Source organism: Ciona intestinalis, chromosome 8 (genome assembly GCF_000224145.3).
Source record: "Ciona intestinalis chromosome 8, KH, whole genome shotgun sequence".
NCBI lineage: Eukaryota > Metazoa > Chordata > Ascidiacea > Phlebobranchia > Cionidae > Ciona > Ciona intestinalis.
This window is the reverse complement of record NC_020173.2, coordinates 1,319,378-1,333,557: the sequence shown is the minus strand read 5'-3', so window position 1 is coordinate 1,333,557 and position 14,180 is coordinate 1,319,378. Positions and strand designations below refer to the sequence as shown.

Genomic DNA, 14,180 nt, shown 5'->3' with positions numbered 1-14,180 from the left:
GCGTGCGTCTATTCACTGCACACCCTTATCCCGCGGCTGGGCAGAATTAAGAGTGGCGATCGTCTGCATCTACCCGGCTGCAGACCCATTGTCGCTTCTTGCTTGGCGGGGCCGTGAGAACTGGGCTTCGCTCGCTACGGTTCCGGGAAAGTTTATCACACGTAGTGTCAATCTACGTTTAATTGAGTTCACGGTTCCAAACGAAAGTCATATCAGTTGTGCATACTAGTAACAGGTACTGTTTAAAACTAGTCGTGGATTACCAGCGCGTACAGTCAGTTGAGCAGACAGAAGTGATCATTGAATCGCATTTTCGGCGTACAGTTGCGAGTCAGTTGAATAGAGATCGCTCCATTGATATCAATAATTTGTGTTCCAGTTTACATTGACGTGGTAATTGCTGCAGGATGTATAGGCGTGACAAGAACTCCCAGACTTGGTTGTTTATTCGCATTGTCGGTGATAGGTGCCGCAAATGCACCGGAGAATAAAATTTCGCATGAATAACACCCGTGGATATAGTTACGTTTGCAAATGCGATTCTACGCTCTGTTTTACCGATTCTCGCTTACCTCAGCGATTTTAACAACCACTCTCGCAGTGGTATGGCTGATTTTTGACTGTTTAAACTCGTATGGGGTGCGGCAGAAATCGGAAGGTCCAATTCCGCACTAATCCTGGGTATAAACAAGCAGTCGGCTTCACCGCGGCGTAAAAACACACAACGGTTCGTTTGCATTGGCTCAATCCATCACCGTGTACGACGCTACCTTGACGTCTCAAACTTGCGTTCGACCACTTCTTAATTAAAACCAAACTTTCCCATGGCGTCGTGATATCGTCACATACGGTGCCGGACTTTGGAACTTTCGCCACGTTTGCTCCTGCAAGCCGAAAAGCACACGGAAAACTTCAATAGCTTTATGTTCAATCAGACAAGCTTTTAAAGCGGTCGATTTAAGGCGATACCTAAGCCGCAGGTTTTGAGAGTCACGAAATACAGTTTTCAATTTCCGTCGCACCAAAATCTGGTTTCCGCTTGCGCCTTTAATCCGCAGCAAACACTTCGTTGTTGGAATATTTCACCTATGTTTACTCGTCGCACCAGCTGGGGTGCCCCACACGGCGCATTCCCATTCGCGCTGGATTAATCGTGTCTCAATTGGCCATTGCGGGGCAAGCATCAATCTCCTTCAAGTACCCAACACCTTCGGTACTTTACCTCACAACGGTTGGTAATTTATAGCGATCGCAAACCCCTAGTAAGTCACTGATCGCTGTGACGTGACCCAGGACCAGTTTGCATTCTTTTGTTGAGTCAAAACCTGGAATATTAATAATAACCTGTGGACCGCGTTAACCACGGACTGTTAAGCGTGTAAGCGGCAAATTCCTTGTCGAAAAACCAACGCGACGCAACTTATTTCGTCAACCCGTTGGTCGTTTGTCTATCCGTAATTTATTACTCGCAAAATGTGTGTTCGTCTTGCTATCCCGGTTCCGTAGTGGATGTTGTCGGTTTCTCGATCGTTTGCTCAAAAAGAGAGAATCAAAAATGATAAACGTAAGAAAAAGGCGATACGTTGTTTAAATTTAAGACGCCTCTCGCCTTTTCGCTTTATCAGTCGCCGTGTGTGCGTTGGTAACAGAACGTGTACGTACAAAACTACCGTTTTGTTATAGAATCGGTTCAGTTGTTATAAATGTAGTTAAGGTGTAGGAAGTCCGGCGTTTAAAAATATTAAGATTTTAGCAGTGTATATTAGTGAAAGACATAGTAATCATATGGAATATATAAACTAAGGCAGTTATCGAAATAACTAAATCTAAAGCATTTCGCGGTCATTATTCATCGGGCAGTCGTCGCCTAAAGCGCCAGACGCGGAGTCTGATTTTCCGGCCAAGGATTTTTTGCCTCTTCGGTCTAACTAAACTCTGTTTTACAGCCTAGTAGTACTTAAGTATAGCAAGTAATGCTTGTAGTGGTGATTTTAACTAGCCTTGGAAACAGTGGGATTAAGTTATCAACCGCGGCTGCCTTTTGCATTTAGGAAGTGCTGCGTTCACTGTAAGTGTTCGGTGTCATACCACATTGGCCACGCATCGGAATACTTGGATCGAAACCGTCGTTTCAGCAACTGCAGCGACGACAGTCTTATGACCATGCCAGCGGCCGCTACAGAGCAAACGCGAGGCACCATGCCTTCAAACATCGACCCTAAATCGGCGGGACTTGACCAGGACATCGTCATTCGAGGACCGACAGAAAACCGTGTACGTCGACGGCAATCCCGAAGACAAGCGTCGGTGAGACATAATCGGAATTCCGCGTCGGACGAAGAGAACGACGGCGACAGCGGCTGCGCTTTGGAAGAATACGCTTGGGTGCCACCGAATCTAACCCCGGATCAGGTTGGTCTTGTTGCGCTTATGTTACTATAGACTCGGCTAATGGGCTGCGGGCAGACTGTGCATGGTTTCTATTGCGTGTATGGCCCACCCCATTACAGTGACGGTTTCTCAAAGAGCAAGTCCTCGCCCGCGGGCACCGCGCGCTCTAGCGAGCAGACCGATACCGTTCCAGTGCCAAGTCAAATACGCTTGATAGGCGAGTACAAATTCGTCAATTTTTACGGCGAGACATCAAAGCTCGCCCTGCCACGTATCGGGCGAGCATGCCGCAGGAGAAGCAATGTTTTATGACCGCGATCCTTGAACGCCCTGGTGAAACACGATATGTGCAGGAACGCAGCAGCGAACATACACATCGTCTCACAGGGTGTTTGTGTCTTATGTGCGCTGCTCGCCTGTGGTTAATTTGCGGCTTTATGCATGACGCCTGTCTTGATATTTCGTCGATAAACCCGGCGCCCGCTTTTTCCATTTAACATACTTTTCCCCTGCGCACAATCTATGGCCGAATGCACCGGGTAATAGGCTCAGTTTTAAAACAACACGTCGTACCGGTAGCCCTCGTTCGTCACACTTTATATGCTACAGCCCAGAGCTCATGGATTTTAATGGGATCCGCTATCTAGGCCGACCCCGCTCTCCCAAGGAAATGTCCACCTTCCAGTCGGGAAAAGATAACCGCTCGCCAGTGCGACGCTTTCCGGCTGACAAATTGTGTCGGACCTTGATAGCATTCCTGTTCCCTGTCGGGCTCAATTAACTCGGTTCGCCCCGAGAAACTTGAATAGGAATAGGGATAGGAATGCTGGTACACACCGCAAGCCGTACAAACGCTAAAGTGCGATCTTATCGCAGCAAATGCGAATTTTATTCTCAAACCCGCTGCCCCGATCAATCTTCCACTCAATTCATGTGATGTCTATCTTGGAGCCGACTGCGAAAACTTCCTTCTCACTTTTTGCTCCCACCTTCTTTCTTCTTTTGCTCCTACTCGCGAAGAGAAAATTGCGCGTTCGGCAGAGGGTGGGGGCCCAGAGTTCAGATTGTAAACGCCTTCACGCCTAATTGCTAGATGTAAAACCGGCTATCAAACCGAAATTATGTTGATTAATCGCAACTGTTTGCTGAGACAACACCCTTTTAAAAACACCCAGTTTTAAGCATGCTGTTTTCATAGGTCCGTTATTACTTCACATCTCTGCCGGAAGACAAGGTACCACTGGTTGACAGTATTGGAGACAAGTACAGGGTTCGCCAGCTCTTACATCAGTTACCACCGCACGACGACAAGGTAAAAATCCCTCGGTGATTTGTGTGTTCAACCAACGACCTCGCACCAACGCGTTGTTAAAATACAGTGTGCTCTGTAAAACGCAACAAAGCGTTACTGTTTGCCTTGTGATCAGTACGGGTACCTCCTAATGTATTCGCGCGAACCAATTCGTCACGGGTTGTCCAAAGCAACAATTGAAAAATCATCCGTCGCAACCCGCTGCTGGCAGCAATTAAACAAAGCGAAATAAAAGCGTAAACTGGGGGTCGGGCGGGCAAGCGAGCAGCGTAAACAACCTCAATGCTACCTGTCTTTGACCGGAAGGCCTTAGCGAGTTCATCGTCCGAAGCGATAGCTTGTTGGACCATAAATCATGCGCAAGTCAAATAGTACAGCTCTCGCAAATTAGTTCTAGTTTCCCACTGCGCGATTGTTAAAATCTGCTCCAGTCGAGCGCAAACAGACATGCTGCTGCGTGCTTTGTTCAGTGGCGTATAGCAGCAGACTGCGTCGCATTTAGCAAGGAGACGCACGGAAAGGTTGGGGAATTATTATAAGTATAATAATAACCCACAAACTAATTTTTGTCTGCGGTCGCAGGGTAGGTGGCTGGTTTACCGTCGCTTTCATGAGGGCCTTACTAATCGACTCGACCCTTTGTCCGCGAACGACAGGCACAAACATACCTGCGGTGATCCGTCATTGAAACGCGACGGCTTCGCATAAAGGGCCATATTCTCATTGCCGGCGAAGACGGAATCGCCCTATCTGCAAATCTCATAGATTAAGCACCGCAGTGCCCCATTAAGCCAGCTATCTTACATAGAAGCAGTCTAATGGCCACATCGCTTTCGTGCTCTTCTTCAAGCAAATTGTGTTAGTTACAATCCCGTGGCTGCCCGACAGCGATGCAAAAGATAATAAGGATTCTTGGGCTTTTAACGCGAATTATCGTCGGCGATGTTTTGCAAGCTCGACGGCAATTTTCGGGCAGGTGTTACCGCGGCGGCGTAATCGAAAATCGACGCCAGGAACAATGGTGACGGTCTGTAGTGCAGCAGCATTTTGCGGCGGCGTTGTATCCCAGGTCTCGGAGGCTCCTATTTTAGAGAACCTCTAAGTTAGCAGTATACGAAAAAACCAGCCAAGCAACCAGATTTTATTACTCGACCCTCGCCGTACAGCTGAGTTGCTGTAAACCTGTCCGGCGCTCGATCTGTTTTACGGCACATCTGGGCGGAAGCAAGATTAAATTGGCTGCGGTTCAAATGCACGGAATTGGACGTCAAATTTTATGACCACTTTCTCAGTCGACTGTGTGGCCCGACGGTGGCTAAATTGAGTAAAACACGATAAGGACTTGCTGTATGTCAAAGCGCGGAAAGTAAATGATTTACTTTATCCGAAGTACGGCTATAGGATTTTGTACTTTCGTATCCCACCATGAATCTCGCTTACACTGCAAATCGTGGCTACGACTGTGACGTCAATTCAGCGTCATATTTCACTCACGTCGGACGTTTATGACGTCACAGATACAAGGCGCAGGTGTACACCTCTTATAGTTATACAAGTCGCACTATTTGTTCTTAAACTATTTATTACGGCATTGCTAAGACGACTCAGCCACGCATTAGTTGGTCGTCTGATCGTATTAGACTTGTAAATAGCCTCAGCCTTGTAGGGATACAGTTCAGCGGTTCAGCTAAGCAAAGACATTTGACATTTCTCCTGAATTATACGTTGTCATGTTAGTAATCCGTAATGGTTAAGAAGGCCGTTGTTAAACACATGTGAAACCGCTTAACGCTTTGCACGCCTTAAAGATGCTTTTCCACGTACTTGAGACCTATTTTAATTCTCGTCGTGCCAACAAAGGATATTTCTTGGCATTTTCGCTTTGCGGAAATTTACCTAAAAGTTTCAGCCAACATTTGCGCTTTAGTTTCGGAACAAGTCCAGCAGATCTTTGGGTACCGTCAGCATATATCTCCACGTCAAGCAAACCGTTGGGTTAATCTCACTAAGGAATGATAAGGGGATTACAGGTTTAACTGTGCGCGTTGTACCATTGTTGTGGACATAAACTACCTCGACCTGCAAGCCGATTAAACAAACTACAAGCCAAGAAACGGATATGCCCAGCAGCCGTGCACACCTGCTACAGATCGCGCCCGTTCGACCGCGCATAATGTCCCGACAAAGAAATTCTTCGACACGGAAATCGGCAGCAGCGTTCTTTTCATACTTGGCGTATTTGCTGCTGGATTTGAACTTCCCTAATCCTGTCTTGTCCCGCAAAGATCGGATGAGAGACTAGACTCACGCCCCGACGGCCAGCCCCGCTTCGCCGCGGCAGTTCCTTTGTTTTCCCGGGCTTGTTATGGAACGAAAACAAGCGGGTTATTTCATCCACCCAGGGCAACCACAGCCCCACAACAAAGCCGGCTCCCAAGCTAGCTTTATTACATAATGCTACTGCAATTACGTGTTCGCTTAAGAATTATCGTCACGTCCCAGCCTGAATAACACCGTGACCCTCACCGCTACTGGTATACAGTGTTCAGAAACTAAATCTCCAGCCAGCCCTTGTCGGCGAACTTTCAAAGCAGCGGCAGCTTACCGTAAATTCAGAAAGTTGTTTACCGTACCAGTTAACCGCTACCCCGCGCCGGGATCTTATTATCGTTATCTGCATCCGACCAGCGCTTGGTTACTCGCGGCTAGATAAGCCTATACCTTGCTGCATAACGAGAATGCCTGGCCTAACGATCCGTTATTTAACTCCTAATTTCTCCATACCCGTTCCCATTACGGGCAGAGTTTTCGGCATGTAATTGGACGCACATGCCTCCACTGCCGAAGATAAGAGGGATTACGGAGTGAATGGTTTTCTTGTTTGTTGCAAATCCTTGGCAAATTCTCATGCCCAGCTACACGACTAACAGCGTACTTGTTTATCGGCGAAATGACTTTCGCTGCGGCTGTTTAAACCGCATTCACAGCTCGAGTTCGCCAATTTAAATTTCGACAGGTTCATGTTCGAACGACAGCATGGCAATCGCATGTTAATCTCAAGAAATTCGTACCATTAAAATCGGCGATCTTTACTGTAAGTGATAGCCGCATATTTTAACGGCGGTTTCGGAAGAAACAACTTGAATGCTGTATAAGGATCATTTCGGCTTCCGAGACGCCGACCCTTCTCCCTAATCGAACAAGCCAGACAAAATTCTTAGCTAACCACACCGCCAATGTTAGGATGCGTGGTTAAGTACATCATCAGTGTACAGGACTAAGACAGTTGTTCTGTCGGCCAGCAACGGTGTAGGCGTTAGCCCTGAGGGCAATGCGTGCCAATTCCAGCGCGAGTTTATTGTGCGAATACCGCAACCTGAGCGGGACAATGAGCAATTAAAATTCGTGAGTTATTACAGCACGCGTCGTTGCATAGGATTGGATTATGATATCGACGCCTGGCATATCACAAGTCAGCATATGTCAGTAGACGCATGGGATATACCATCTTCGATTTTTGCGCTGAAAAATTTGGAGCAATTTCACACGACTTGATCACGTCGGGAGATTCTCAATTCTTGCAGTGACGGTTTTATGAATAGAACTCGTCGACGGAGTTTCCATTGGCCAACGCATTGCAACGTAGTGGTCACGTCGTCATAGCGATCGAATACGCGACTCACCAACGTGCAGATGCCCCGCAGTGATGGCGACCGTCGGACAGAATTAACCGCGCCTATTTTAGGTGTCCGCTTTATTTCGGTCGCCCAAAGTGGCGACAAGCCGCACTGTTTGGTGCCGAACGAAAAATAGCGTGGTATTTCGATTTTCTGATATTTTTTTGTAAATATTTAAGTACAAAGCAGCGCCTTGGGTATTTTAACTCACTCAGTATTTTAAAATGGGCAACTTATTTTTAATTTCATAGTTATTATGCGCATATATAGCATGACAATAATCGGACTGCAATTTTTCAACCAAGTGTCTTCTCTGTTAAATTTAATCGTGCGGTTCCTTAGAGACAGGGAACAGGTTTTGCCCTGATGCGGGGAATGCGGCTGCTGTCATGCTAAGCCTATGGTTTCTTTGTTTCGCCGTCCACTCTAATCCAACTGTTTACGTTGGTAATGCGGATACAATCCTTCGGTGCGCGGAGCGTTTTGCGGATTATCCAGAATGCACATATTAACGTGTAGCATGGCTTCTTCTTCCAGTCGATATATTACTTAGCAGGTATTATATTAAGCAGTGATCAGCGTCGCCTGTTTAATGGACGGGTGTCTGCTCTGACCATCCGGTCGGCAGTCTCCTTATCGTATTTGCTTTATCGGACCCGGATTCAATGTCTTTCATTGCGCTAATGGGATGAGTGTTCACAAACTGGCGACGTTGCGCCGGTGCGTAATCGGCTTAGCGCTATTGTCGCCGCACGTTAATTTGACCGTTGGTAATTGTCTGTCCGCGTAAACGTGCCGGTGTTGACGGAGCCGACATACGGCCAGCGTAGGGGAGGAAACGGTCTTCCCTTGCCCATCGTTCCTGGCCAAGCTAGCTTGGTGATAAACGAGCCGGCGAATTAGCTGAGTGCAGAAACCCGAGCTGTCTTGCTCGACGGCCAAGTGGCTGTGTATTCAAGACATTAACCATCATCCATCACTTGAGCGTATGCGATGACGTGACCGTTACAAATATAGCGCAGACGCTGCCTTGAAACAATAAAGGGTCGAATACGCTTGCCAACTCTGGCCAAAGATAACTGCTGTGTTGTAATTCTTCACCACGTATCGGTTCAAATCCCGTTATCCAAACAGTCAACCACGGACTGGCTGCTGCTTTAGCCCTCGCGTATTGTCCTATCGAGTTCAGCAAATCGCTAAGGGTTAAGTGATTTGTGCTGTACCCTGCGAGATGCGATCGACGATAACAGACCGGTGTCTGAGTGGATCTCTCGCTAAAATTAAATGCAATTTTCAAATACATAACACAAACGCCGCGCACCAGCAGTCTGGGTTCTGAAAACTAGTTTAGAAAAGCAAAACCAATTCGCCCTGAGTCACTCCGCCTTTATTTTCAGCGGCTTTCCACCCGAGATAGCATTGTTTGAAGCAGTGTTACTCATTGTCATAAGTTAGTTAGGTCACGAAATCGTTTGTTTATTTTCCTAACCACAACGTCATTTACCACAGGTTTGTTACTGTAATGATCTTTCGGATGAGGAGAAACGAGAACTCCGTCTCTTCAGCGAGCAGAGAAAGAAGGACTATTTGGGATGCGGGAAGATCAGAATTCTTCCACTTAATACTCCTGGAACTCCCTGTTCGGAGGTAAGATGGGTATTTAACCTATTTTTACTTTTTATATTGGATGTTTTATCGAGTATTCAACGTTTCATTTCATTTTAGTGCGGAATACTTGTAAAAGGGGGTGACATCGTTGCTGTTGCTTCAAGAGCAGAGCCAGGGATGTGCTGGCATCCAGCCTGCTTCGTGTGCTCTGTGTGTAGAGAACTTCTAGTTGATCTTTTTTACTTTTACCAGGTTCGTGTAGGCGACTTACAATAATAGGCCTGTAGGATTAGATTAGTTTATAATTCTACTTCTCTTTGATAGGACGGACGTTTGTACTGTGGACGTCATCACGCTGAGACTTTAAAGCCTCGTTGCTCAGCTTGTGACGAGGTAAGCCCGCTTAACCTTCTGGTCGTGTTATCAAAATATACAACAGCCACTGACGATTTTGTCGTTCCCTTAGATCATTTTCTCCGACGAATGCACTGAGGCAGAGGGCCGACACTGGCATATGGATCATTTCTGCTGCTTCGAGTGCGACCAGGTGTTGGGCGGACAGCGCTATATCATGCGCGACGGGAAACCTAACTGCACCCAGTGCTTTGAAGCACTTTACGCCGAGTATTGTGATATGTGCGGCGATCTCATCGGTAAGTATTCTGCCTTTGACGGACATTGCTTGATTGTTCCACTTTACTTATTTCCTATGTAAATATATATATTGCTACACCACAATTCTATATATAAGCGTGAATCTATATCTTTCAGGTCTAGACGCTGGGCAGATGCAATACGAAGGACAACACTGGCACGCGACAGATAATTGCTTCTGTTGCAACCGCTGTCGCAAGTCTCTACTCGGGAGGCCTTTTCTCCCAAAACACGGCCGAATCTTTTGCTCGAAAGCTTGCAGCCTTGGCGAGGACCCTGGCCATTCTGAATCCGATTCCCAGGTACTAAAAATGAATTTGAAATTCCAATTTGCCAAAGTCGAATTTCAATAAAATATTTATCATTTCTGCCAACTTTAAACCCAATATAGATCAATCGGACAATTTATTTCCCGAGCTATTGCGACGTAACACGTATTACAAAGCCGACAATCGGAACCCTGTAATACATACATTATTTATCGGAGCAATAACACAACACTGGTGTTCAAGACCGGTTGGGGCCCCGGGTAATTGGGACTTAGTGTTTCACGCACAATAGATCCCCGGATAAAGCTGACACTTTTAGGGCAGGACATAATTACTAGGTCTAGCACCTTTGCGTAAAGTTCTATAATTCAAACGTTACGGTCAATGGTCATGAACAGAATGGAAGACGCAGTTTCTATTATTGTTACGCCTTGGGCGGCCATTGAAAGTAAATTGCGCCACCACTTTCGACTAGACGTAATTCAAAGTCTTAAGATGTTTATTTTAATTCACAGCATAGCTCATCGCAATACGAGAACCCGCAACTACCAACTTCCCACAACGTACGCCGCAGCCTTAACCTTGACAATCTTTCAATCCATGACAAACCGTGGGAAGACAAGGGCGAGCTGAGTCCTGCCTCAAACAATGTTTTCATCGATGCAGCAGATATGTACCCGACATCGGCTGCTGTAGCTGCTAGTACTCGGTACAGCAAAGGACATACCCGACCGTCCCACCCCTACCTTGACGGTATGGACCCTGTTAACGCAGAAATGGGCACTGAAAACGACGCTGGCTTCAAAGGCGCGGCAACCTCAAGAAAAACTGTTACCAATTCGGTCACATCGCCTACCAGCACCGTATCGTCTCGAACCACGTCGAAAAACGGCGTGCAGTTTCCACAGAACACCTACAACAGCACCGACAGTAGCGGTTACAACAGCAGCAGTACTTTAGACGCAATCGAGCACCAACAAAACGCAGCACTCAAGGCCGCGATGGGTTCAAACTACAGTTATGGAAAATCGAAGCAAACCCCATGCTCAAAACGGCCCCAAAACGGCGAAGACGGTCACGTTTCAGCGACAGAGTTTACCCCATTCCACCCTGCCGCGCCCCGAGCATCGCCACCGACCATTATCGGCAGTCGGAAACTAGCGCCCGAAATCAAAAAGACAATCGACTCGCTGACTAAAGCGACCGAAATAGACAACAAATCACCACCAGTCAACGTAGCTTCTATGCTGCCCAAGTCAGCGGTTCCCATTCCCGCCCCTCGGGCCCGATATGCCCCTTCCTTAACCCCCTCCCCACCTAGCACCGCGGCATCGGAGCTCACAAGTCCATGGATGCACAAAAGCCACGCTCGCACCGACTCGCCCCTAGACTCGCGGGAATTTCCCTCACCTCCTGTCCCGGTCCCCTCACCCCCCACGGAGAGCAAGGAGCACAGCAGCCCTCTCCAGCGGAGCGTCAGCGAGCGACTTGCCAACAAACGTCGCAGCAGGGAACCCATCAGTCTTCCTGAACAAACAATATCTGAACACCCACGATTACGATCAGGTAAGTTGAAATGCTTAGATTAAACTGAAGCATACTCAAGGAACCTGTATGTAAATTTTTGTAGCCTTTGGGGCCAAGAACATCCAGCCAAAATTTATTGGACCTCACCTATATAGAATATACCTTATTTGTACAGCCATTAGCCAATAGTTTATCCTACCTTTTTAACAAAAAACATTTTTTCAGATGACAAACACGTTTCTGTCGAGAATGATAAAACCAGTCCGGAGTTAAAGAGCATATTGAAGAAATCTAGAAACCCGTCCAAATCTTTCCGAAACCGTGAGCGTGGTTCCTTGTCAGGATCCTTAGATCGCCTGGAAGAATTCCACCGTAAGTTAATGAAACAATATCCAACCCAACCACAATATGCCATGTTTTGACCATTGTTATGCTTTGTCGCAGGCAAATCCGATGTAATGAAATACGCCTCTGACGATGAGGATGGTGCAGGGTTCGGAGACGCACAAGGGGACTTCTCTAGTTTCCAACGCGGGCAACGTCTTTACAGCAGCGCTCGGTTCCCCGAAGAAGTTACCGAAAAGCCTCGATCGCAAAATCAAGGCGGGCGACCAAGGTAAACTATAGTTACTATATACACTGCATGCGAGGTCAAATAGCTCAATCACAATTTTGAAATAGCCTAATTATTGCACATTTGTTGATTTTTTGCACACAAATCTAATTCGCACTTTGCATGTTTGCACCAATCAATAGATCGCAGCACAGAACGCGTTTTAAGGATAATTCAGCGCTCGACCGAACGCACAGCGCTCTCAATTTGGACGAGCTCGATTGCGCCATCGCGCGACGAAATCCTAAACCTGGAAAGACGTGCAGTAAATTATCTGGGTTAGTTGAAAAATTGATTTGCATGCTTAGTACAGTAACCTGCAGAAATGTGAAATCCTCACACTTGTTTAATTTGATGGACGTGCAACACTGTTACTTGCACACAATTAATAAATAAAAATAATTTAATTCAATTTTTGAAATTACAGAAAATCAACGTGCAGCAAAAAGTTAAAGCGAACACGATCCACCGACTTCGCATTTGAGAGGTCCGCAGCCACTCCTACGTCCTCCCGGAAGAACAGGAGGACCAAGAGATTCGTTGAAGACGAAGAGGAGGATGGGTGGTGTTCTACTTGTACATCATCCAGTGATGATAGCGACTACGAGCGCTGGGACGGTTTGGGGTAAGTCGGGTCTTATTTATTCCCAGTCTTCCTTATAGTTGAATTTTGATAGCAATTTTAAGGGTGTTGTAAAATTTATTTTTGTTTTACAAAACCTTACAAATTGAATTTAAACGATCAGGTTCTGGGTCTAGCTTTTACTGATTGTACATTTTTTCACGTTTTGCAGATTCGAATATTAAAAGAATGTAACAGAAAACTTCTTGTTGTATCATTTTCGGAATTTTAACCATGTTTTTCTTTCAGAACTTCACCCCCAACAAGCCCACTCAGTGCTATGAGGAGAGGATCAGCCCCGGTTGGTGTTCGAGTCAACATGACACGTCGTCAACCTCCCCACCCTTTCCTAGCCAATGCTGATTCGGCGCTCGCTGCATCAGCAGCTGGCTTCAACAGCAATGGAGTTTACCGACCTTCAATGCCTCGCAATTTCTCCACCACGTCGCATATGCGCTACAGGTAAATAAATAGTTCCATGTATTAAGTAGGCCATGATTAGTCCAATTATTCACTTTATCCTTTTTTTCTTTTTTTTTTAAATTTTTTTTGTTATTTATGACAATGATCTTTTTGAAACAGGCGGAGACAGCAGAAAAAGCACTGTATCGTCATGTAACCACAAACGCCGTCACGAAAACGAGTGAAATTGATCGAAAAAGTTCCGAAACTAAAAGTTGGCGCTCCCAGGACGCCTCGTACCTCCCACGCGGTGGCAGTAAAGCACGCGAATCCGCGCCCATCGTCGATACGAACACGTCAGCATAATTTTTCAGTCAAACAATTGGTGGTGATTGTGATGTCACTGTGTAACGTGCACGCATGTACAATGCTTCGGTGTGACGTCATAATGTAGCTGGCTGTTTAACTTATTCTTTTGCTTTTATTTTTAAATCAATATGTCGAATCGATTACTTACGAATTTTTGGCAACCAGCAATCTATTTTCGGCAGAGTGCGTTCTTGTTCGATTTGCTTTTTTAACACAATCTTTGCTTTTGTGCTTACTGAATCTGACCAATTTTTGACCGTTAGCAAATCGATTTTTCTATTCTCAATTCGCGTTACCTGCATTCGTAACTTTGGCAAACGAGCGATGAAGTTCTTTTCCCAATATTTTCGCATCTTACATTTCTTGTGTAAATCTTTATAGATATCTATTCGTTGGCCTATTCCGAAGCCGCGAGCTTTGACGGACCAATCTGTCCGTGCGTCACTTTGTCTTTTGTATTCGTAACATAAGCCAATAGAAAAACGAGCACCAAAAATATGACATGTAGTCTTGTTTATAGGAAATATTAAACAGTCAGGTGATAGTGGTATACAGACTGCAGATTTTTATAAGATGGCGGCAAATAGAATTGTTTTTACCAAAAGCGATATAGTAGCGTTTAGAATAGTTTAAATGTAAATCGTAGCAGAGTACATACGGAGTAGTATGTTGCGCATCATCGGCCGCCGTGGCAAAATGATTAGCACGCCTGCCTATAACCCAAAGGTAATGGGTT

General features: G+C 46.1%; 1 protein-coding gene across 1 annotated transcript; it reads left to right on the top strand.

Moving 5' to 3' along the window:
- Window positions 1–1,956: 1,956 nt before the first annotated feature.
- Window positions 1,957–13,942, top strand: pk1 (prickle 1). The gene is given in 17 exon segments (NM_001032428.1): window positions 1,957–2,412; window positions 3,590–3,703; window positions 8,890–9,027; window positions 9,106–9,240; window positions 9,313–9,381; window positions 9,455–9,641; window positions 9,760–9,944; window positions 10,427–11,477; window positions 11,664–11,810; window positions 11,883–12,054; window positions 12,195–12,232; window positions 12,235–12,259; window positions 12,261–12,329; window positions 12,479–12,676; window positions 12,923–13,108; window positions 13,111–13,135; window positions 13,256–13,942. Coding segments are annotated over 17 exon segments (3,180 nt in total). The 5' UTR covers window positions 1,957–2,157; the 3' UTR covers window positions 13,442–13,942.
- The last annotated feature ends 238 nt before the right edge of the window (window positions 13,943–14,180 follow it).